General features: G+C 38.0%; 1 protein-coding gene across 1 annotated transcript in view; it reads left to right on the top strand.

The window, feature by feature from the left end:
* The window catches only part of MROH1 (maestro heat like repeat family member 1), a 176801-nt gene that overhangs the window by 143291 nt on the left and 6835 nt on the right, over positions 1 to 26675 (top strand). The window contains exons 35-36 of the mRNA XM_074202153.1: positions 1107 to 1244; positions 15628 to 15742. Of these exons, the coding sequence (XP_074058254.1) occupies positions 1107 to 1244; positions 15628 to 15742 (253 nt within the window). The remainder of the gene's footprint in view (positions 1 to 1106; positions 1245 to 15627; positions 15743 to 26675) is intronic.

Below are 26675 nucleotides of genomic sequence, written 5' to 3'. Positions count from 1 at the left end.
ATAATACCTGTGGTACTTCACAGTATTATTGTGAGGATCAAATAAAATAAGGTATATAATTGCTTTGCCAACTGTATTATTCAGTCATTTCAGTTGTCTGACTTTTTACAATCCCATTTGGGGTTTTCTTAACAAATATACTGGAATGAATGTCATTTCCTTCTCCAGCTCATTTTACAAATGAGGAAACTGAGGCAAAGAACAAAGTTAAGTGACTTGCCCAGGGTCACACAGGAAGTTTCTGTGGCCATATTTAAACACAGGTCTTCCTGACTCTAACCCTGGCACTCTATCTTTTTCCCTACCTAGCCACTCCTTAAAAATTATAAAATGCTATATAAATGTTTACTATCATTATTATTCTGAGACCTTTAGATGGTTTATTTATCCCCTAACATCTCCCCTTCCCCTATATACACATGTGTAATTTTGAAGGATTGGCAAAATTGGACTGATTGGTACAAGGCAACTGATTTTCTCATTTATGTGATGGAACCATTTTCTGTCACTCTATAATCTAATCTGGACATCCCTGGAAGAAAAGGAAAAGACTTATTCTGGGTTTGTAATTGTTCAAGGTACACCAATGTATTCCAGTATAATGAACCACAGGAATGATTGTGCAGAAGTGTGAGTGCTTTTGTGAATGTCTACCCATGAACATGTTTAGGCCAGCTAAATATCAGTAACAAGCCCAGTGTTCTGTTAATTTGCAGTGATTTGGGGGAGGTTATCTTTGTGTTTGCCTGACTATTTGAGCAGATATAAGCAAGTATATATAGATTTAGATACAGTCTCTCCTCAGCCAGTGAAAGAAAATTAATCCATAAGTTCAATTTATTTAAGTCTGATAGTGTTATACGTATGTTCTACATGATGCTAGCTCTGTGGTGGTCATGGGGACCTCCATCTAACTATAGGTAAGCTGTCAAGATAGTCTTATGTACAAATAGAGGCCTCTGTGTACCTCCAATAACTCATTTAAGCCTTAGGTTCTGTTATGCTTATAAGCAAGGAGAGGAAAGAATGATTTTTCTAAACCCCATAGGATAGAGAGAATGTTGTCCTTGGGACAGGAAAAGTAGAAAAATTCTGTTTCTTTCTAGTTGTGCTGTAGAGACACTGCAGGCCATGCTGTTCCGTGGAGGAAGCGGTGAGGTCATAACATGTATGGGTCTGGAAGGCGGCTGGGAGCTGATGAAGACATCTGAAGGCCATGAAGAGGGAGTTACTCTTCTTGCCAGGTAAGAGGGGTCTGGAGGGGAGAAGGTGGTTTTATGTCTATTGTCCCAATTGACCCTTTCTTGGTCAATAGTAACTTTCCCTTACCCCAAGCCCTCCCTTTGGATCTCTGGTCACATACCCAGAATCATTAAAAACTTAAGAGTTGTATGGGACATTTTAGAGGTCATCTTGTCCAGTTCAGGAATTCTTGAGGTTAAAAACAGAACAGGTAGTCTTAAAGACCTTTCTTTATGTCCTTGATTAGGGAATTGGCAACACCCGTTCTGAGCTTTAAATGGTTTTCATTGCAGGATCTTGAATCCTTCCCAGACAAAATCCTGTACAAAATATTATTGTATAAGACTTGTGCCAGGTAGAACTGGTAGAAGAGATTTCTCCCACCTCTTACCCCCATAACCTCTCCATCGTTCTGCCCAAACTTAGAATTCTCATTAACAGATGAATGAATTCAGAGATAATCTGGCAGGATCATGGCTCTTGATGAATACTTCATTCCTTCAGAAATAGCTTTGAGAGTTGGCCAAGTCAACTTAATTGAAGGGAGAGTTCTCATGATTTGAATATGCTCTCTCTGGAGGCCAGAATCAGCAGGTAAAAAAAAAAAGAGAAGGAAAAGGACAAGTCAGAAGCAAAATAAAAGAAAGTAAATCCAGAGGAGGTGTTTCCCCTAGCTCTGAGAACATAGGGATCAGTGAGCCCAGGCTACTGTTGCAACCACAACAAACATTTACTGAGAACTTAGGTATCATACTCTGAGCTCAGGGCCAGGAATACTGATAGAAAAGTGAGATAGCCTCTGATCTGAAGGAGATTACCTTTGTTCCAGATCCGTCCTCCCTTTCTCAGCCAAACTCCTTCAAAAAACTGTCTACATTTATTGTCTCCACTTCTTCCTCTCCTCCAGCATATTGCTATCTGGCTTCCAACTTCATCAAAGAACTAGAACTACTCTCTCCAAAGTTACCAGTGATGTCCTAATTGCCAAAACAGTTTGCCCCTTCTCAGTACTTGACCTTTCTGCTTCATTTAAAAATTGAATTACTCCCTATTCCCGTGGATACTCCCTTCTCTCTAGGTTTTTGTGACTCTCCTGGTTCTATCTAACTACTACTCAGTTTCCTTTGCTGACTCATCATTTATGGTACAATTTAACTGTGGATATTTCACAAGGTTTTGTCCAAGGCTCCTCTGCTTCCTCTCTCAGGAACTTCATCAGCTCCTTGCTGAGACAAGGCAGGAAAACCAGTTATATGACTGTTGATGATGACCAGCAGATCTATAATATAGCTAGTCCCAATATTCTAGAGAACTTCATTTCTGAATCACTAATTGTTTTATTGGAGATTTCAAACTAGATGTCCCAAACTCAACATGTCTGAAGTTGAATTGATTACCTTTCCCCTCAAAACCTTCCCTCTTCCAAAATTTTCCTTTTTCTGTTGGAGGTATCACCATTTTTCTAGCCTCCCAGTTTGTAACCTTAGCATTATCATCCTCTCCTTTAATTCTCACATGTTCAGTTTGTTGCCAAATACTTGATATTTCTATCTTCATAACATCTCTCATATCAGACCCCTTCTTCCAAATCTAGCTACTTCTTATCACCTCTTGTCTTCATTATTACAACAACCTCTTAATTGGTTTCCTTGCTTAGAATTAGAACTCCAGTCCTTCCAACACAGTGTTACCAAAGTAATTATTCGTAAGCAAAAATGTTACCTTAGGAATCCTTTACTCAATCAATTCCTGTGACTGCTGTTGCCTCTAGTATAAAACAGAAGTCCTCTATCTTTTGAAGCCCTTTTATCACCTGACCTTTCCAGACTAATTGGACATCACTGCTCTCTCCTGCACTCTACAGTCCAGTCAGATTAGTCATCTCCACTTCCCATTTCCATGACTTGGCACTTATTGTTCTTCAAAGCCTTTCTTCATCTTCCCAATTACTAATTCCCCCCCAACTACTTTTTATTTAATTTTACATATACTAATTTTTATTGTCTTGATATTTATGCTATTTATGTTACATATATTTGTTATTTAATTGTTTTTCATTCATGTCTGTCTTTTTGCAACCCCATTTGGGGTTTTCTTAGTGAAAGATACTAGAATGGTTTTCCATTTTCTTCTCCAGTTCATTTTACAGAAGAGAAAACTGAGGCAAATGAGGTTAAATTACTTGCTCAAGGTCACACAGCTAGTAAATGTCTGAGTTCAGATTTGAACTCAAAAAGATGAGTCATCCTGGCTCCAAGCTCAACACTATTTACTGCGCCACCTAACTGCCAACATATATATGTGTAATATATTATATAGTGTTTTATTCTCTTCTTGTATCTCTGTTGCCTTGAACAATACCTGTCAGAGTAGACACCTAATACGTTTCTTATTAATTGATTGATTTACTTGGATGATTACAGTATGTTTACAGATAAGTCCATACTGTTCACATACAAAGTAAATACCAAGTAATTTTTGAGTGCATGGTGGAGAACTAACAACTGGGGAAACATCCTCTTGAAGGAGGTGGCATTTGAACTGAGCCTTGAAAAAAAACTTCTTGGGTTCCAAGAAATAGAAGTGAGGAAGAAGATTGCTCCAACAAGACAGCTCTGTGCCAGAGGCAGGAAATGGAATGTACACTAAAAAGTGAGTCGGCCAGTTTGGTTGGAGTAGACTGCATGAGAGGGAGTAATGAGCTGACTCTAGGTTGTGAAGGGGGGAAACTTGTCCAATGAGAGTTTCTTGGGTGGGGTAGTTAGATAGTCGGACCTGTGATTTAAGCAGTTGTGTGGATCATTATGGAGAGGGGAGACCCTAGATTCCTGGAGATTAATTAATTAATTAATTAATTGATAGGGATCTAGATAAGTATGGCCTTGTTGTGTAAGAAGAGATTAGAAGTCAGATGCAAGTAATGTTTGTACATAGAGGTTAAGTCAAGGATGACTCCTAGGCTGTGAACATGAGACTAGAAAAATTGTTCCCTCTTATAAAAGGAGGAAAGTTGAGGTGGATGAGGAGAGTTGGAGAAAAGAGTTCTGTTTGTGGGGCCTGTTGAGTGAGTTACCAATGAATTGGTCAAATGAAGGTGTCAGGCAGATCAATTAGGAGGCAGAAGTAGAGATCAAGAGAGAAAGTAGGGTTGGATGGGGAGATCTAGGAGTCATCTGCATAGGAAGGAAGGAAGAAAAGAAGCATTTAGTGAATCTCTGCTGGGGTTCCTGGAAGCTAAGTGCTGTTTTTGTCCTTACTTTTCAGCTAAGGAAGGGGAGGCAAGATCACCCACCTAGTAAGTGTCTGACATCAGATTTAATTTCAGATTTAATTAATCAGATTTAATTTCATATCATCCTATATCTGTTATACCAGGGGAGTTACATTCAGGGGAGTTTATGAAATCTTACCAAAAGAAAGACTGTAGCAAGAGAAGAGAAGATGATCCAAGGGAAAGAGTCCTGTAGTACACCTGTACAAAGAGGGAAGGACATAGATAATAATCTTGCATAGGAAACCAAGAAGGATTAGTTCTTTTTTTTTTAATTTTTAAATTTTTTTTAAATTTTTAAATTTTTAAAATTTTAAAATTTTAAAATTTAAAATTTTTTATTTATTTAAGGCAATGGGGTTGAGTGACTTGCCTAAATTCACACGGCTAGGTAGTTATTAAATGTCTGAGTCTGGATTTGAATCCAGGCCGGTGCTTTATCCACTGTGACACCTAGCTGCCTCACCAAGAAGGATTAGTCCAAAAGATGAGAAAAGAAGTATCACAAAAATCAATCAACAAGAATTTGTTAGGCATCTTAACACTGTCTTCTAGTAGGTACTTGGGATACAAGCACAAAAAAGAAAGCAGTCCCTAATCACAATAAGCTTTACATTCTTTTTTTTCTTTTTTTAGGTTTTTGCAAGGCAAATGGGGTTAAGTGGCTAGCCCAAGGCCACACAGCTAGGTAATTAATAAGTAGGTAATTATTAAGTGTCTGAGACCAGATTTGAACCCAGGTACTTCTGACTCCAGGGCCGGTGCTTTATCCACTGCACCACCTACCCACCCCTAAGCTTTACATTCTGATGGGAGAGACATAAGAGAATAGACAGCAGAAATATAAGGTGAATAAATGCAAATGTATATAAAAGAATTAAATACAAGGTAGTTTGGCAGGGAGGGCACTAACAGTTGAAGAGAGGAAGTGTGAGACAGAAGTAAGGAGGAAGTCCATTCCAGTCATGTAGAACAACTAATGTCAAGTCAGTAAGATGGAAGATGGACTATTATGTGTGAGGAACAGAGGGGAAGGTCAATTTATCTGTACTGAAGAATGTAAGAGAGTGAATAGTATTCATTAAGGCTGGAAATTCAAGTTTAAGAGCAGATTGAGGAGAGAGGAAAGAATATCTAGGAAAAGGGATAGTGTACAATGTAAAAAAAATCACAAAGAGGTCAAGAATAATGAGAACTAAGAAAGGGCTTCCCACAAGGGATGTTAACACATACATACACAGTCTTAGTCTCAGTCTGTCTGTCTGTCTGTCTGTCTGTCTCTCTCTCTCTCTCTCTCTTTCTCTTTCTCTCATCTTTTTTCTTACCTTTCCCCCCCTCCCCTTTCTCCTCCTATTCTCTCAAAACTATCTTCTGCTTTTTCATGGCCAAGGTTAGAGAGTGTGACATTTCTCACATAGATAACGAACATAGAATCACTGACTTCTTCTAGGTGAACCTAAAAGAGATGTTTCTAATGGAGAAGGGAGGTTCTGGTGAGCTAAAGGACCTTTTCCCTAATCTCTATTAAGTACTCTGAAGACATACTTATTAAATTTGTGTTCAAAGCTGTAAGGGATAACTAGCATATTGAATGTCAGCTTCGAGGGACCTATAAATAAATGTTTCTAGACCAAAACAACAAGCAGGACTAAGGAGATAAAACTTAGAAGATATAAATGTAAATTCCATCACTTGAATTAAGAAAAGACAACAAAAAACAGTTGTTCATACAGTTCATACAAAAAAGGACAATGGAAAAGGCTCAAAGATAAGAACAACTTGTCTTCCAAAGAATTGCTAACAATTAACAAATATATGAAAAAATGTTCCTAATTTTTAATATAAGTGAAATACAAATCAAAACAACTGTGAAATTTCATTTCATACTCAGCAAATGAGCAAATTTGACAAAAGATGGATAGTCAATGTTGAAGGGATTGTGAAAATGCACAAAAATACATTGTTGTTAGAATTTTGAATTAGTTCAACTATTTTGAAAAGCAGTTTAGAATTATGTAAATAAATAAATGGAATATATGTCCATAAATCTTGATTCAGAGATTTCACTATTAGTAAATACCCCAAGGAGAGCATTGATTTAAGGAATATGCCAGGGGCAGCTAGGTGGCGCAGTGGATAGAGCACCAGCCCTGGAGTCAGGAGTACCTAAGTTCAAATCCAGCCTCAGATGCTTAATAATAATTACCTAGATGTGTGGCCTTGGGCAAGCCACTTAATCCCATTGCCTTGCAAAAAAACTAAAAATAAGTAAACAAACAAATAAACAATTAAAGAAATAAAGAAATATGACAAAATATTTATAGTAGCACTTTTTTTTTTGCAGTACCAAAAAATTGGAAACAAAGTAGATGTCCAACAATTCAGGAATGGCTAAAAAACTGTGGCATATGTATTTTTGTAATTGAATATTACCGTGCCTATCTGAAATGACAAATATAATGAAAACAAAGAATCAGCAAAAGATGAACTGAGGAAAAGGGAAGAAAACCAAAGAAAACTGTCTATATAGCAGTATAGACAGAATTAATACAAAGGAATAAAAAATTAATGTCAAATTGCAATGGACAAACTTGTTCCTACATTCAATAATAGTCTGTAAACATTTCTTAAGTACCCACTATGTGCCAAACACTGTACTAAACCTAAAAGAAGAAATATGAGAAGATTCTTCTCCCCATTCCTTTGCAGAGGTAGCAGAGTCCACAGATGTGGAATATTACATATATGTAGAAATTTTTTTCCTTTTTTTGAAGGAGTGACTCTGGAAGAGGTAAGGAGAAGAGATACCAGAAATTCAGGTGATATGAAAACAAAAGATGTCAGTCAAAATTTATTTAAAAAATAAAAAGGCCTGAGAGATTTAGAGAACTTAAGGTTAACTATAAGTCAGTAGCATGGCATGACAGCCAAAAAAATAAGGGCCATCTTGGACTCCATCAATGAAGACATAATATCTAGACATTGAAGTTTTTAGGAAGAATGTTAGCAAGCAGAGAAAATACCCAGCAGAGCAACCAGAGTGAAAGAGAACTGAAAAGCTTATCATGCAGTATTCGTATTAGCACTTTTTGTAGAAGTAAAGAACTGGAAACAAAGATGCCTATCAGGGAGAGGCTTAAAAAATTGTGGTATAGGAGGACATGGAGTACTCTTAAGAGGTGATGAATAGGATGATGCCAGAGAAGTATGAGGAAAATATGTACGAACCAATTCATAGAAGAAACAGAACCAGGAACAACTTTAGATACCACATTTACCACAATATAAATGGAAAGGACAGCCCCATTAAAACCACTGAAAGTAAACCTTGTAAAATTATAGTGACCAGACTTGGCTCCAAAGAACAGAGATGGAAAAGCCCTTCCCTCACTTATTTGCATAGGTGGATGGCTAGAGAACCCTACATGCATATGTGTGTGTGTGTGTGTGTATGTGTGTGTATAAAAAATATAAAACTATATATAATATCAAAAATTTCTACATATTCATTAGTTTTGCTGAATTGCATTTTTTTTCCTCCTTGGTATGAGTTAGGAGAGGAAGTAGGAATAAATTGGAAAATGGAGGTGCTTTAAAAACAAGAAAAAAATGGGTGAAATGTTTTTCTTGGGGCGGCTAGGTGGCGCAGTGGATAGAGTACCGGCCCTGGAGTCAGGAGTACCTGAGTTCAAATTCCACCTCAGACACTTAATAATTACCTAGCCGTGTGGCCTTGGGCAAGCCACTTGACCCTGTGCCTTGCAAAAAAGCTAAAAAAAAATGTTTTTCTTTTAAAAATGCCATGACTAAAGGAGCGGCTAGGTAGTGCAGTGGATAGAGCACTGGCTCTGGAGTCAGGAGTACCCTGAGTTCAATTTCTGCCTCAGACACAATAATTACTTAGCTTAACCCCATTTGCCTTGCAAAAAAACCAAAAAAAATGCCATGATTAAGGGTGAGAGGGATAAGTTTGAACAAATCTATCAAATTATCCCACCTTACTTAAAGTAGTTGAAAAGATGTCCTGTTAGCTTCATGAACCAAGAACAAGTCTCAAGCAATCTCAGTCATAGGCTTTTGTTTCAATCAATTAATAATCAGACATAGACTTTAAACTGTGAGAAGTCCTTAGAAATGGAACAATATTGCCCACAAATTATGTTCATATTGATTGAAGAAATTTGGTGATGCCTAGGAATTATCTATAAAATATCATTCTAATTGAAAATCTGTGTCATTGCAGAGATTGGAGTAGATGTAGGGTTACAGTAAAATCCCTAAGAAGAAACTGCTTAGTGGTGGGGTAAAGAGGGGATATGACTTTGACTTCAGCATAGGCCTCTTGTCCCTTCTGGCCAAAAACCTCATTAACTTTAAAGGGTCAGGAGGATTTGGGACTTTTCCTCTTCTCTTTGGTATCCTATTGGTATCTAGTAATCAACTGACAACAGTGTCTACATTGTTTTTTGGTTTTACAAAACAGTAGGGTTAAGTGACTTGCCCAGGGTCACACAGCTAGGTAATTGTTGTCTGAGGTTGAATTTGAACTCGACTCCCCCTTACTACAGGGCCAGTGCTCTGTGCATTGCACCACCTGTTTGGCCCTAATGTCTACATTGTTAACCAAGGACAGATTGGATTTAGACTTTTTGTGAATGGATATTATACCTAAGAATTTCTTGAGCATATCCCTGGAACTAAAAGAACTTTCAGCAGTCAGGAGTTATGAGTTACTTCAGTTCTTTGTCACCATATTCTCTAAGCTTGAGCTTCTCTCTCCCTTGGACTCTGTATATTTTTGTGGAAGAATGTGTCATAGTCTTGGGAAAGGGGAAGCTGTTTTGAATGAACTTGGCACAGTGGATAGAATGCCAGGCTATAATCAGGAGGACCTTGCACCTGGGGTTGTTGAGAGGCTCAGATGAGATAATGTTTATAAAATGTTTAGTATAGTGGCTGGTACATAGTAGGTGCTTAATAAATACTGGTTTCCTTACTGTATTTAGTAAATATACCTCTAAAAACTATTTAAATTTGGACTGACTAACTTGATTTTCAACTGATAATCTTGGTGTGAAGCACACCAGAATGGGAACTTGAGCTAACAACACTAACAAAAGACATTCTTCCATCTCCTTTGGAATATTCTCTAGGACCCTGGGTACTCAATCTGTTAGTTCACATGTGAGTTGGGAAAATTAGCCCTGAGTCTTGCATGTGATTAGTCCAACAACATGAAGATCTGAATAAGCTAAGGTGAATCCTGGCCTTTGTCAAAGAATTGGAGGGTAGAAGAAAGTCATACAGAGGAAGAATGGAAAAAGAATTTCTGTTCATTTAGAATTAAGAAGTAAATTTCAGACTATTTGAAGGATAATCCTAGATACTCTGAGTAGGAAATAATTGCTTGTCATTCAAAGAATAAGGTAGATCCACAGGTGTTGCAATGTAAAGTCATCCAATGAGGCTCAGAGGAAGAAAAGTATAGTGGTGGTTGCCTCATGGATGGATTCTGAGATAGCTTTTTGTCAACATGACCATAACAGTGTCAAGAACTCCTGTCTTCTTTTGATAGATACCTAATATATGAAAAAGTTTCTCAGTACGTAGCAAACAGATAATTTGAGCAAAAAATGAAGCCTCAGTATCACTGGTAGGATCTGCTTCACTTTGCTGAACAAAAACAAAAAGCCTATAAAAGAAAAGCATTTGTTAGGCAAGTGAGTTGTATTTAAATGGTCCAAAAAGGGCATTTGGACTTCTGGATTCCAGTTTAAAATCAAGAAAAGATGAGGTCCCATGATAAGATTATATTTATAAATCTAGCCAAACAGCCTTTACTCTGAAAAGGAAGGCAAAAAGAGAAAAAGTTGTCTTTAGGTACTCTAGAGTAGATCAATAGAGTGTCATGTGAGGAAGTATAGCTTTAGAAACCCAGAAATCCAGAGGAAACAAAATCCAAGAAAGTAGTCCATGATAAAACTAGTAGTCTCGAATTGACAAATGGACAGATTCTGACTAACAAGCAAAATAAACGAGCTCCTTATAGATAATAAGATTTGGTAGGATGAGACTTATGATTGGAATCCATCTAAGGGAGGTGCTATATACCTTATTTGAAAACAATAGAGAAAAGGGGATAATAAAAGAGAAGACTCTATTTAGAAGATAGACTTGTGTAAGGAAATTTGGAGACTGAAAGAGGAAAGTATGATAGCATTTTGGTAAAGATGGAAGTAAAAGCAGAAATATTTTATCAGTATAAAATAAAAATAGTAAAGGCATGTTCAAGGTCATAAGCACATATATGATAGAGCTATGGTAGTGATGGGAAATTTCAATTATCCAGATATCTTTGAAGTTCTCTTGTCTTTATACAAATGATTCCAAGATTTATTTATATATCTAGCCCCAAGAGGGCAGTTAGGTGGTGCAGTATTTAGAGCACTGGCCTTTGAGTCAGGAAGACTAGAGTCCAAATCCCACCTCAAATACTTCCTAGCCCTGTGACCTTGGGCAAGTCACCTAACCCTGATTGCCTCATAACGAAGGCTATCTCCAGTCATCCTTATTCATATCTGGCCCCTGGACTCAGATGACTCTGGTAGAGAAAGTGAGCCTAGGGTTTTAGTTCAACTTCCCCCTCCCCCTTAAATTCTAATTATGTGCTTGTTATGGTATCACCTCCCTGATATCATGGTCTTCTTTGAGAACAAGGGACAAACAACTACAGTAAAAGACAATCCAGCCCAGTCTCACCTAGAATCCAGGTCCATAGCTTTCATCCTTATCGATATCACAAACTAAACATGACTAACTCCCACAAATTTATCAGTTCACTAACCAACTTAAATTTTTAAAAGATGCTACAGGAAAAGATGCTTCTTTAACTGAGGGATCAAATACAAATTTCTCAGTTTGGTAAATTTCTTTGCTGTATGGTTCTAAACTATCTTCAGTCATTCTCAGGTCAAGCCAAACCAGTTTTTCTGGTTTTTCCTCAAATCCAGGCAACCATCATTTTCACTATTTACAGGGGTGATGAGGTGACACAGTGGAAAGACCTGGAGTTGGGAAGATTCGAGTTTAAATGCAATCTTAGACACTTAGTAGCTGGATGACCTTAGGAAAGTCACTTAAATGTCTCTTTGTCTCAGTTTTCTCAACTGAAAATGGGGAAAATAATAACACCTTCCTTGCAGTGCTACTGTGGGGATCAAATGAGTTATTTGTAAAGTTGTTGGCACAGTGCCTGGTAGGTAGTACACACAATGAAGGCTTAATCACTCCTCTCCCCTCCCCCATTCTTCACTTCTGTTTTATCTCCCATCTTGGTTCAGACTCTCTTCCAAGCTTGGAATGCACTCCCTTCCTCTTCTTGATCTCTTCAGCTCCTAGGGACTCCCTTTATTCTTGCTCCTTTTTAAGAAATTGCCCCTACAATTTCATTAGTAAAGGGAACTCAGGGTGAGGAACTTAACTGATTGAAGACATGACTGTCTTCTCTACAAATTCTCCTCTTAGAGAATTGCCTAGGAGAGTTAAAGAAAACTGCCTAGGCACCCAACCATTGAATAGAGAAGCTGGTGCTTGATCCAGGACCTTTTGCCTTCAGGCAGGCTCCCTGTACACCATGCTAAAGAGGCCAGAAGCTATCTTTTCCAATAGAATGGAATTCCTATATGGGCAAGCACTCTTGGAATTTTGCTTTTGGATCCTTAGTGCCTGCCTGGCATCCATTAGGTACTTAATAAATGTTTGCTAATTGATTGACAGGTAAAAGAATGTGGAAAATGATCCTGTGAGAATATTTTCAGGAGTGGCAAAGCCTAGATGAGGTTAAGGGTGACAACAAGGGTTTTTTTCAGCTCCATTGGAAAATGGGGTAAAAGGAAGGGGTAAGACCTCTTCTTGGTATAAATGAAAAGAGGGTGCAGGTAGTACTGCTTCCTTTATTTTACTTAGTGATCCTTCAACTGACAAAACAAATAGGAAGAAACTAATAAGAGAACACTTAGCTGCATTTAATGAACTCAAGTCCTCTGATCTAAATAATTCCTAGGTAAACTGACAGATGATACTGAATCTTCTTTAAAAGATTATAAAGAAAGGATAAAACTAGTACTTTCAAACTAGAGAACACTAAAATGTATCATAAAGGGCGAGGGTAGACATCACGAGACATTTAGAAAAAGACATGGTGATCACATAGAGGTAACAACTTCATTAAGGACAAGTCATGCCAGAAACTTTATTTCTTCTTTTGATAAGATTATTAAACCAGCATATCAGGAAAACACTAGAATATCAAACATTTGGCTAAATTAAAAATCTCCAATTCAGTCTATGTGGAAAAAAATGAAAAAATGTGGGCTAAATACTAATCAAATAAGGTGGCTTTGCATTTGGTTGGCTGATACCATCTTGGAAGGAAATTTCCTGTTGATTACCCAAGAATCTATGCTTTACCCTTAACATCTAATGGAGATGGCTTAGATAAATGCATTGATAAAATGCATATTATGGATATTATAAAGTAGGATATAAAGCTGGGAGGGATAACTAAAACACTGAGCGACAGTTTTAGGATCCCAAAAGATCTTAAGGCAGGGCATTGGTCTAAATCAAATATTTTGAAATTTAATTAAATTTCAAAAATTTAAAGTCTTATTGCTGAAATCAGTTTCTGAAACCAAATATAGCATGGAAGAAGTATGGCTACACAGAATATCTAAAATAAATCTGGAGGTAAAGTTAATGTGAGATTGCATTGTTAATGTTAATGTGAGATTGCATTGTTTAGGACAGCTAGGTGGCACCAGGGATAGAGTGCCAGCCCTGGAGTCAGGAGGATCTGAATTCAAATCCAACCTTAGATACTTAGCTAGGCGACCTTGGGCAAGTCACTTAACCCCCATTGCCTTGCAAAAAAAAAAATTATTTAGGAGCCACATTTTAGAAAGGTTATTAAGTTATAGAACACCCGGAAGAAGGCACCCAGAATGGTTGAGTTCATGCCACATTAACATCAGAGGGACTAGGGCATTTTAGCCTAAACAAGAGGATTCAGGGCAATGAGGGAAGTGGAAATGGCAGGACTGAATGCTATTCCATTCCCAACCTATTCCCAGTCTAATATTTGGTGTCTGATGACTTCAAAATGAGGAAACCTGCTACTTTGTGAAGGTTGTTGGTTTTACCTATGTATTAGCTATTCTTGGTCAGAAATTCTTCCTGATGTTGAACCTAAATTGGTTTCTTTAGCTTCCATCTCCTGCTTCTGGTTCTCCCATGCCAAACCAAACAAACCTGACAGCTATTATATTGCCCCTCTCTTGAGTCTTTTCTCCAAGTTCAAGGCCCCCAGTTCATTTCATTTGATTAGTTCTTGTATGACATGAACTTGAAGCCCTTGCCATGTCTCTCAGGTGTGGTACTGTAGAAAAAGAGCTGGAGAATCCAGATTGAAATCCTGCCTCTAATGTTTATTACTTGTTTTTCCTTGGGCACATTTACCTCTAGACCTCAGTAAGATATGGGATTTGGACTGAGAGATACTATGATTTCGCCATACTGGCTGCCTTTGTCTAAACGCCATCAGCTTATTCATGTCCTCCTTAAAGTAGAAAATCAAGAAATCATAATACTTTATACATGGTCTGAAGAGGATAGAGTATGACTTTCTGGGAGTTATGCCTCTTTTCATGCAGCCCAAGGCCACATTAGCTGTTTTGGCTGCCACATTATGATGCTAGCTTGTTGAATGTCAACCCAGTGGTCTTTCTTAGGCAGACTTCTGTCTAACTGCCTTTCCTATCCTGTACTTAGCCTTCTTCTATTATTTAAAGGGTTGTCACTGCAGAAGAGAGATTAGAATTGTACAGTTTGACCCCAAAAGGCAGACTTGATGTAAGGGGAAACTTGCTACCTATCAGAATTTTGAGGAAAAATGGAATGCAACATCTCAGATCATGCTCCTTATTTAATGTCTTCATATAGACCTAGATAGCTAAATCACTGAATATGTTGTAGAGAAACTTATTTTCCACAGAACCCCCTTCCAAATTTGAAATAATTTGATATTGTAAACAGGGGATGTTTAGTTTGAAAAGGATTTTGGTGGAGGACATGAAAGCTCCATCTCTCTTTTGTCTCATACTCATTGTTCTTATTTTATCTTCCCTTGCATCCATCAGGACCACAAAAGCAGGTAGAAATTGAAGAGAGGAAGGGGGGGGGAAATAGAAAGAGAGAGAAAATGAGAGGGAAAAGAAGGAAGGTAGGGAGGTAGAAGAAAAGGAAAGAAAAAAGAAAATGGGAAAGAATATTATGGCACAGTATAAAGAAAAATAACAAAATGCTCTCCCAAAGAGAACTATGAGTTCTCTGTTGTTCATGTTTTTCAAGCAAAGATTAGGTGACCACTCAACAGGAATATTATGAAGGGGATGCCTATTTTAAAGTACAACTGCATCAGACACCTTCTGGGTGCTCTTCCAACTCTGAGATTTTAAGATTCTGTGACCCTGGCTCTAGAGGAATCCGAACTCAGCTCAGTCATTGAGAAAGCCACGACATCCTCTATCTGCAACATTTACTGCTCTCTTTCCTTAAAGTCTGGAGCTGGCATTAATACACCCTTGTAGGGTGTGAGGAAATCCTCCAGTTGTTAGAGAGCTTAAAGCTGAGCCTGCACCTCCTCCAGGTTTTGCCACTCTCTCTGATGATCCCCATGATTTATAACTTGCTGCCCACTCCTGGTGATAGCCTGAAGTACAGTGACCTACAGTTTGGCATTCACTGCTCCTCTTTGCCTGCCTGAAGTGTTTCTTCCTAGGGAGGCCCCAGGACTTATTAGAGTTGAAAGTATTCCTGCAGGGAGAGCTAACGTTATAGACATATTACCTTTGGACTGCAGATGTCCCAATGGGGGAGGAGACTGGGAGCAAGGGAATGTCCTCAGGGCAAAGCCAGCTACATCCCAGAACCCTAGTATCCAGAGGATGAGTCAGGAAGATCACAGAGCAGGGCCAAATATTATGGTGGTAGTTGTCTCCATCTGCCTTCCCGCCTGTCCACCCAGGCATTCATGTGCCTGGCATCTATCTCTGCAGAGCCATGGCCAAGCATTCAGGTCCCAAGCTCCCGTTGATTGTGAAGACGCTTATCCCTGTGCTCAACAGCGTGTACGAGATCCAGAGGATCACCACCATCGCCTACTTTGCAGAGGTGAGGATGCGACCGCCCTCCCACCTCCACTCACTGGGTCTGGCCATGGATGGCCTCATTTGCCTTTGATGCTCCATAGAGACCTTTAGCAAGCCAATGGGCCCTGGCACTGAGGGATGGTTCATGGCTCCTGCTCTTTTTGCTTTTGTCTTGAAAGCCTGCTTCCATGTCCTCTGTTACTCAGGGCAACTTTCAACAAACCAGGGCAAGTAAGGACTGTTGGATTCTTTGGATTTGTAGCCCCAGTGCCCCATCCAGCTTCTGGCAGTTGGTAGATACTTAATGAATTTTTGTTGTTTGATTGATGGTAAAATGAAAAAAGAAAAATTTTATTCCCCTTGCTGAAAGGACACAGTAGAGGAGGGGTGTGTGTGTGTGTGTGTGTGTGTGTGTGTGTGTGGTGGTGGTGGTGGTGGTGGTGGTGGTGGTGGTGGTGGTGGTGGGGTGGTCGTTCTTCTTTTAAACTTGGAATATCTGAAGATTTTATGGGTGCAGTATTAGTCATCTCATGCACATTTGAAACTTGAGTAGAAAAGTCTCTTTGGGTTTGATGCTCCTGAAGAACTACCTTGAGCTGGGGCAGCCACCTCCAATGTGATGGGAATTTGGGCTAGACCCAGGACCTTTCCTTGGTATTCCTAACTTCATGTAGGCTGGCTGAACTTGAAGGTCATGCTCCCTCCCTCCTTGTTCCTGTTCCTCCCATGGGGTAAATTGAGATGTTCCAGAGCCACAGAACAAAGTCCTAGGATGGAGCAAGGTGCTAGGTGGAACATTTACCCCCTGCAATGCTTTGGTGTGAGCTAAGATGAAAGCTAGAAGCTAGAATTTGGCTTGCCTTGGGTAGGTCAAATTTTTGTGTTGAGGCTCAGCAGTTTGATGTTCCTCTGAGCATTCCTAGGGAGAGTATTCATTTGTATTAGTGGTACCCTGAGAGGATCCCTATGATTATCCTCTCACCTTTCAACTGCTGATAGATTCTCTGTGCATTCATCTTTGAAAAGGAAGGGGGGGTGGGCAGGGTGCAGGACTCAGAAGATTTGCAAACAGATTTAGGTTTGATATAGGAAAATCTTCATAATAATTAAGAGCTATTCAAAAATAGAGTGGACTCCCTCAGGAAGCAATGGTTTCCCTCTCCCTTGGGATCTCAAATGGCTACTTGTGGGGTGAATATAGAGAGGATTTTATCTTGGACTAGATGGGCCCCACAGTCCCTTCCAACCCTGAGGTCCTGTGATTCAGAAGCTTAAATACGATAGTCAACAATAGGTGAATTCTATTCCTCATAAAATTCTTCTTTAATAGTGAAGAACTTCTGATAGTCCATCTCCTTGCTCACTCTAAGCAGGGCAATGCCCCGAGCTGGCCCACACTCCTTTTCCCTGCTTGACGTACCACCTTCAAGAATGATGTGACTCAACGCCTCCCCCCCATCCCCTCCCCACCCCTCCGCACTCCTCACCAGGAGGAAGGGGGAATGGATGGGCAGTGCCTGCCTTCGACCTGTAAGCTAGGTCAGGGCCAGCAATATGTAACACGCCCTCTCCTCCTCCTTTCTTCTTATAAACCACCTTTTAAATTTCTCCATGGCTGCTGCTGCTACCACTGCTCAGCCCCAGCCCTGTTTTTGTTTAGTGTTTGGCTGAGGTGGAAGGGAGAAAGGGAGGGAACTGGGGAAGGCCTGCGATTGGCAGGGACCCAGAATCCAGCTCTGGCTGAGAGTGAGGGTGGCTGGCTCCCTCCGCATCCTTGAAGGGTTTAAAATAGCCCTTTGGCTTTTACCAGAGTGATTGGGGGAAGGAAGCCGCTTCCTGCCTCTTTCCCTCTGAATGGCTGATGAGGTGAGAGTGTGAGTGATTTTTTCAATTATGATCCCTTCCTTTTCATTGCAAAGGAGAAAGGCAGGATGGTGAGGTGGTCTTGGGGGCAGGGTAATGTCTGGATCTGAGGCCAGAGGCTCTTCACCTCACAGAACCTAGACAATAGGTCATTGTCCCAGCTCCAAGGTCACATGACCTTGGTTCCATTGTCCTTTAGGTTCCACTTAGCTCTCCTTGGACCTGCAAACAGTGAGGGTCCAGATGGATGAGATGTCTTGGCAGATGCAAGAGGAGTCCTAAAGTTATATTGGATTTGACCTTGGTACCTTCTTCCTCCTGTCCAGGCCCAGCTGGGGGCACTGGATGGTGATTATCATGGTTTGTGTTGGTAATGAAGAACAGTACAGTTATCTGTAGTTAGAGGTCATGGCTTGGAAGAAGGAGGGAGGAAATGGGGGAAGATAGGTTGAGGAGCCAAAGGCTTTGGAACCATGCTGAGGGAGTAAACGAGTTGATGGTCCTGGTCTGTAGTCTGCTGGCTGGAGATGGTTCAAGCCCATATGGTGGGGCTGAGGCTGAGGCTGTCCAAGGCATTTGAAGGCTTTTTCATTGCCTGGGATGGCCAGGGGATACCCATGGTTCCCTGGCCCCTGTAAGCAGTCTTTCATTTGACTTTTCCTATGGACCTAGCCATGTGCTCAGCTGCACCAGGACTGTTAGGGGTAGACCTTGTCCTTTCTCTCAGAAAGCTTCCAATCTGATTGGAACATCTTTGTTCCAAGGACATACTTGAAACACTGGTAAATAACTATACAAGAGATTGAGTATCAAGTGCTCAACTATAAAACGATATCTGAAGGAGTAAAGCAGCATGAACCGGGACAAGTAAGGAGAGCCTCATGGTGAAGGAGCTCTAGAGCAGTGAGTGCCCTGAATGATATCAGATTTGAATAAATAGAAGAGAAGAGCAGGGAGGGCATTCAAAGCTAGGGAAAATGCCCAAAGGGGTTAACCAGAAACCTCTGGTTATTGATGCAACCTAACAGAGCAGGGGATGGAGGGGTTGGGCAGCTTTGAATGTTTGAGGCATGAGCTCCTGAGAATTTCATTGGTAATGTTAGCACTCAGCACAGTCAAGAGGTACCGCCTCTTCCCAAGGAAAACCTACCTTCTTTCTGACCCAGGCTTCTTAGACCCAAAAAAGAATCAGATGGCAGACACCAACCTGAACTCACCTATCTGTCCATCTCAGGGCCAAGAAATGTTTGCCAGGGAGACATTTTGGATTTGGGGGGAAGGAACAGAATTGCCACATCTTGTGGTGATATGGACTTTTCGTCTCTGAGCATTATGAGTATTGTACTGTACTGGTTCCTATAGAGAAGAGTATTTATAAACTCCTCATTTAAATTATGGTGAAAATTCTGATGAGGAAGAAAAGAGGGGAATAGATGTGGATACACAGGGAACTCGTAGAACCTAGAATACATGGCTAAAGTTTATAACCTCTTGCTAAAAACACAAAGCACAGACCTTAAGGATATAGTCTCTTGCCTTTTGAACAAAGTGACTCAGAAAAGGTAGATTTTGGAAGTGACCAGCTAGCTAAGAAGTCGTATCTGTAAGTGGCCTTTATATTTCTTAACCATAGCTTAAAAATAAGGTAATGATGAACTGTTGCCTGGTGAAAGAATAAAATTTCAAGGGATGATAAAAAACATAGCTTTATAGAGTAATGCAAATCTGCACACTTTGTAGTGAAAATGGTAGAGAAGGAAGAAAACAACCTGTGTAGATCTCCCAAGTCTGGTTAGAACAGGTACAATATAAGAAAAAATAAAAGACTAGCAATTCACAAAAGATAAACTATAAAGGAGAGATTGTACAATTAAAAAAACTGCCTCAGATGACTATAAACAAATGTACAGATTATGAAAAGAAAGATACTGATTCAAGAAGGCAAATTTGGCCTCAGACATCACTGAGATTCAGAAGGGTGGGACTCATGAATGTGTAATGGCCCTAGAAAGGGCATATATTAATCAAAAAGAACAGGATAGATTACCTGGGCAGTGGAAGTGGTATTGCATTTGTTAATGAGTCATGGGACTTTAGAAACCAAAGGGAGTGGGAGAGAAATCAATAAGCATTTATTAAGGATTTAATGTACTGACCCCAGAACTAAAGTATTGGAATAGAAAGACAAAAGTGAAAACAGTTCTGTCTCCACAAGGACCTTATATTTTAATGGAGACAACCTGTATAGTCTACACCATATACAATGGTGTACAAATTAACTGAGATGAAGTAAATATTTAAATAAATAAATAAATATTAATTTGAAGAGAAAATGTAGCATAATGAAGTGAGAGAATCAACTTTGGGGTCAGGAAGACTTGAGTTCAAGTTCTGCCTCTGACACATAGGGGCTCTGTGACTCCAGGCAAGTCACTTAATATCTCATTGCCCTCAGCAATTCTCTAAGACTATTAAATTGCAGAAAAATGGGCAACCTGCATTGGTAGAAGATATCTTTTCCCCAGGAGCAATTTATACTAATGAAATCACAGGTATAGCCCCTATCCCTAAAAGAAACCTTGCAACTCTTTGCACCTTCTTTTAAAAAAAAACAAAAATAAAAGCAAAAAACAGCTTTTAATGAATTATATCTTCCTTTTGTTATAATCACTCTTTTTTTACACCATCTGATATAGAGTTCACAAGATTTTGACATATATTCTGTAATTCTTCATCATGAAACTATATCACATTGGATAGTAAGTCTACCTTTCATAAATAATCTTTTTTTCCAAGTCTAAATAATAGATTTTAAAATCAGATGCTTTTCCAGGCCATTGAAGCATTTTCCCTCCATCTCCTGGATAAACTTCATAGCTTTTTTTGTGATAAGTAGCAGTGGTACATGACCATACTGCATACCATCTTCATTTGGGAATTTTTATAATAGTAGAATAATTCTGCTTTGCAGGATATCAACATATGTATTCAAGTTCATAATTCCTTCAGGGAAAAACAAGACTTGTGAAAGTAAAAAATCCCCAAACATTTTTGAAGTAGATGTTTTTGAATCTAAATAAGGTCACCCAGATTTTACAGAATCACATGGACTTTTTTAATAGTAATTTTGATTTAGATTTGAGAAAGTAAGATTGGTCAATAAAAATTACCCTTTTTTCATTCTTTACGACTCTAGTCTTTGTATTGCCTTTGCTTGTAACAAGTGTTTATTCTTTGTTTCAAGTTAGCAGCTTATTGGTTTTTGGGGTTTTTTACTAGTCTTTTTTCCTATTCTTATAACTTAAGGAAGCCTATAACCACTCCAGTTGCCAGATTCCTCTGAAGATCTCTGCTTATTTTCTGAAGCTTAATTTTATTCTATTTTGCAACAATAGTTTCTCATTTCTTTATATTCCCCCCCTTCATTTTCAATTACACTTTGAGGGAAATAATTCTTTTTGACTTTGAATGATGCTTGAAAGCTTCTCCACACCAGCAACTGCAGCTTTATCTGTCATTAAAGTGTGTTCCTTAAGAACTACAGGTTTTTGCATGTTTTCTTGAATAAATAACCATTAAATTAAAAAAAAATATTCAAGTAACTTGTATTTTTAAATCAATCTCTCCTACTGCCTTCCTTCTATTTAAGCAAATTTTAAAAAATACACATACACACACATTTCCACATTACCTTGTTTGAAAGTGTCTTTTTCTGTATTTTAAGTTGATCATCTTTGTGAGGAGTTAAGTGGTTTATATTCATTCTTTTGGACATTGTTTCTGTCTTTCTATACACATTTATTTTAGGTTTTTTTTTTTTTTTTTGCAAGACAATGGAGTTAAGTGGCTTGCCCAAGGCCACACAGCTAGGTAATTATTAAATGTCTGAGGTAGGTTTTGAACTCCAGTACTCCTGACTCCAGGGCCAGTGCTCTATCCACTGTGCCACCTAGTTGACCCTGTTTCTTTCTAAAAGCCTTTCAAACTTGTTTTACTCTATAATATTGTTGTCATTGTATAAATTGTTCTCTTATTTCTACTACTTTTCTCTATATCAGTTTGTAGAATGTCTGAAATTGACCATTTCACAATTTCTTTTGGCAATATTCCATTATGTTCACCTACCACATTTTGTTTAGGCATTCACCATAGACACAGCCTTAGTTTCCAATTTTTAAAAATAAATTTATTTATGAAAAGATAGTGTTCAACATTCATTTTTTGGTAAGGTTTTGAGTTTCACATTTTTCTCCTTTCCTTCCCTCTCTTCTTTCCTTGACAGTGAGTAATCTGATATACATTATACACTACATTAAAAATGTTTCCCTATTAGGAATGTTGTGAAAGAAGAATCAAAAGAAAAGAGGAAAAAAACCATGAAAGGGAAAAAAAACACAAAATACAAGTTTAAAAACTTGAAAATAGTATGCTTTGGTCTGCATTCAGATTCCATAGTTCTTTCTCTGGATATAGATGTTAATTTTCTGTCACATGTCCTTTAGAATTGTCTTTGATCATTCATTGTACTGCTGAGAAGAGTTAAGTCTATCATAGCTGAGCATCACACAAAATTGCTGTTAGTGTACAGTGTTCTTTGTTTCTCACTTTAGTCAGCATCAATTCATGTAAGTCTTTCCAGGCTTTTCTGAAGTCCAGTCACTCATGATTTCTTACAAAATAATAGTGCTCCCTCACATTCACATGCCACAATTTGTTCAGTCATTCCCCAATTGGTGGACATCCCCTCAATTTCCAGTTCTTTGCTACTATAAAAAGAACTATAAATATTTTGTCTTTTCCCCCTTTTTATGATATCTTTGGAATATAGACCTAGTAGTGGTATTGTTGCATGCACAATTTTATTGCCCTTTGGGCATATTTCCAAATTGCTCCCCAGAATGGTTGGATTAGTTCACAACTCCACCAACAATGCATTAATTTTTCCCACATTCCCTCCAACATTGATCATTTTCCTTTTTTTCATATTGGCCAATCTGATAGGTGTGAGGCAGTATACTTCAAAGTTGTTTTAATTTGCATTTCTCTAATCAATAATGATATAGAGCATTTTTTCAAATGACTATGGGTAGCTTTACTTTTTTCATCTGAAAACTAAATATTTGATAATTTATGGAATGACATTCTTATAAATTTGACTTAGTACTCTATATTTTGGAAATGATTCTTTTATCAGAAACACTAGCTGGAAAAATCATTACATTCCTTTTTATCTTAGTTGCCATGGTTTTATTTGTGCAAAAATTTTTAATTGAATGTAATCAAAATTAACCATTTTACATTTCATAATATTCCCTATCTTCTCCCTTTTCCATAGAGCTGAAAGATAAACTATTATTCCTTGTTCTCCTAACTGACTTATGGCATCACCTTTTATGTCTAAATCCTGTATCCATTTCAACCTTATTTTGGTATAGGGTGTAAGATGTCGGTCTATGCCTAGTTTCTGCCATATTTTTCAGTTTTCCCCAGCAGTTTTTGTCAAATAGTGAGTTTTACCCCTGAAACTGGAATCTTTAGATTTATCAGAGTAAATTACTTAATAGTCATTTACTACTGTTTCTTTTGCACCTAATGTATTCTACTGATCCCACCACTCTATTTCTGAGCCAGTACTAGACAATTTTAATGACTACTGCTTTATAATACAATTTTACATCTGGTATGGTTAGGCTACTGTCCTTTCCATTTTTTCATTAATTCTTTTGATATTCTTGACCTTTTGTTCATCCAGATGAATTTTGTTAATATTTTTTCTAGCTCTATAAAATAATTTTTGGTAGTTTGATTGGTATGACACATTTAATTTCAGTAGAATTGTCACTTTTATTATGTTAGCTCGGCCATTGACAGCAATTGACATTTTTCCAATTATTGAGGTCTGATTTTTTTTTTTTGTGGAAAGTGTATTGTAATTGTTTTCATTTAGTTTCTGAATTTATCTTGGCAGGTAAGACTCCCAAGTATTTTATGTTGTCTACAGTTATTTTAAATGGAATTTCTCCTTCTATCTTGCTGCTATACTTGGTTGGTAATATATAGAAATATTGATGATATATGTAGGTTTATTTTATGTCCTGCAAATTTGCTAATGTTGTTCATTGTATCAAGTAGTATTTTAATCGGTTTTCTAGGATTCTCTAAGTTTATCATCTTATTGTCTACAAAGAGTGAGAGTTTTGTTTCCTTGTTGCCTTTTCTAATCCTTCTTTCTTTTTCTTCTCTTACTGCTAAATTTCTAACACAATGTTGCATAATATGGTGATAACAGGCATCCTTGTTTCACCCCTGATCTTACTGGGAATGCTTCTAACTTATCTCCATTATATATAATGCTTGATGATGGTTTTAGATAGATACTGCTTATCATTTTAAGGAAAACATCATTTATGCTCTCTGGTGTTTTTAGTAGGAATGGGTGCTGTATTTTGTCAAAAACTTTTTCAGCATCTATTGGAATAATCATATGATGCCTGTTAATTTTGTTATTGATATGGTCAGATATTGTTGATAGTTTTCCTAATATTGAAGCAACCCTGCATTCCTGGTATAAATCCTACCTGATGGTAGTGTATTATCTTAGTAATAACTTCCTGAAATCTCATAGCTAATACTTTATTTAAAATTTTTGCATCACTATTCCTTAGGGAAATTGGTCTATAATTTTCTTTCTCTGTTTTGACTCTTCCTGGTTTAGGTTATCAACAGCATATTGATATTATAGAAGGAATTTGGCAGAATTCCTTCTTTGCCTATTTTTTCAAACAGTTTATATAGAATTGGAATTAATTGTTCTTTAAATGTGATAGAATTCACTTATAAAACTATCTGATCCTGGAGATCTTTTCTTAGGGAGTTCATTGATGGCTTTTCAATTTCTTTTTCTGAAAATTGTGTTATTTAAGTATTTTATTTCTACTAATGTTAATCTGGACAATTTGTATTTTTGTAAATATCCATTTCACTTATTTGTCAGATTTATTGACATACAGTTTGGTGAAATAGCTTCAAATTATTTAATTTCCTTCTCATTGCTGGGGTCATTCACCCTTTTAATTTTTAATATTGGTAATTTGATTTCCTTCCTTTTAACAAAGGTTCATCTATTATTTTTTCATAAAACCAGCTCTTAATTTTAATGATCAGTTCAGTAGTTTTCTTACTTTCAATTTTATAAATCTCTTCTTTGATTTTTCAATATGGTATTTAATTGGGAATTTTTAATTTATTCTTTTTCTAGTTTTTTTAGTTGCATGTCCAATTCATTGATCTTCTCTTTCTCTATTTTATTTATTTAAGCACGTAGAAATATAAAATTTCCTCTAATAACTAATTTGGCTGTATTCCAAAAGTTTTTGTGTTGTCTCATATTGTCATTCTATTGGATGAAATTATTGAGTATTTCTATGATTTGTTGTTTGATTCACTCATTCTTTAAAATGATATCACTTAGTTTCCAATTTTAATCTATCTTCTCATGGCCCTTTATGACACATGATTTTTTTTATCACAATATGATCTAAAAAGAATGCATTTAATATTTCTGTATTTCTGCATTTGATTGTGAGGTTTTTATATCCTAATATGTGCTCAGTTTTTGTGTAAGTGTCCTTTACTGCCCAATCCTAATCTCTGAAGAGTTCCTTTCTTTGTCCATTTGTTTTCTCCGGTAAGTTTTTGTGTTTTCTTTTGCATGATGTTGAATTCCTGTGGCATTTATTTTCCCCAATTTTTCTATTTGATTTTTAAAATCCTTTTTAAGCTTTTCCAAGAAGTCTTTTTGTGCTGGAAGGGCAACTAAATGTGATAGAGGATAGAGCACTGGTCTTAGAATCAGGAGAACAGGAGATCAAATCCAGCCTCTAACATTTACTAGCTGTGTGACCTTGGGCAAGTCACTTAACCGTGATTACTTTGCATCCAGGGTCATCTCAGATTGTCCTGATTTACATCTGTCCACAGGACCCAGATGGCTCTGGAAGAGAAAGTGAGACAGGTGACTTAGCACTGTACCCCCTCACTCAAATCCAATTCATGTGCTTGTCATGCTATTACCTCCCTGATGTTGTGGTCTTCTACAACAATGAAGGATAAACATTTTGGGCTGGAGACCAATTCATATTCTGGTACTTCACGTGCAATACATTTTCTGCCATGCTCCTCTTCTGAGATGGTGTTGTGATCTTCCTTATCATCAGAGCTTTTTTCTGACTTTTCTTACTTTATTTTGAGCTCTGCTCCCTGGGCCACAGGAATACTGTGCCAAGCATCTTTTGTTGAGGGAGGGACCCTCTTGCAGACTGTTGGGAACAGCTGCAACTTGCTCGATGAACTGGGACTGTTCAGCCAAGTCACACCAGCTGTGCAGGGGCTCTCAGGCTCCTATGTTTGGAGCCTTCCAGCTGACCTGCTAAGCCTGGATGCAGGGGACTCAGTCACAGACCTCTTCTGTACCCCACCAGCATACAGTTGGGGGAAAGATTTTATTTTTGCTTTCTGTTTTTAATCATTGTTTACTGGGAACAAAATTAGTCATTGTAATTAATCTCTTTGACTGCCTTCTAATATAGTCATAATTCGCATCATTATAGCTTTTGTATTTTATTCTCTTGGATCTGCTTTCCACAATTTGTATCAGTTCATATGCACCTACCCATGTTTTCCTGAGTTCCTAATAATTATTTTTATGACATAATAATATTCCATTCTATTAGTCAACTGGACCATGAATTGCGCTGTTAGGGATATAAAGAAAGGTCCCAAAAGTTCAGTCCCCACGGGGCTCACAGTGCAGTAGACATGCAAACATCAAATCTACTTGAGGGAAATGGGGCCTGTACCCAGAGGGACAGCCCTGAAATTCAGGATAGTTAGGGGAGGCTTCGTGCAGAAGATAAGACTCTAGACATGGAAGCCCAGAGAAGGGACTGAGGAGAAGAGGGTTCTAGGTAAGGGTGCAAAAAGAGAAAACAATGGTTGAGAAGTGACCTGATGTTGTATGGGAGGTGTCACTGGAGGGAAGTAAAGGAGTAGAGAGAGAGAATTAAGCATGATGAGATAGGAAAGGTAATGGG

Source organism: Macrotis lagotis, chromosome X (genome assembly GCF_037893015.1).
Source record: "Macrotis lagotis isolate mMagLag1 chromosome X, bilby.v1.9.chrom.fasta, whole genome shotgun sequence".
Classification (NCBI taxonomy): Eukaryota; Metazoa; Chordata; class Mammalia; order Peramelemorphia; family Peramelidae; genus Macrotis; species Macrotis lagotis.
The sequence above is the reverse complement of the archived record's forward strand: the minus strand, read 5'-3'. Positions and strand labels throughout refer to the sequence as shown.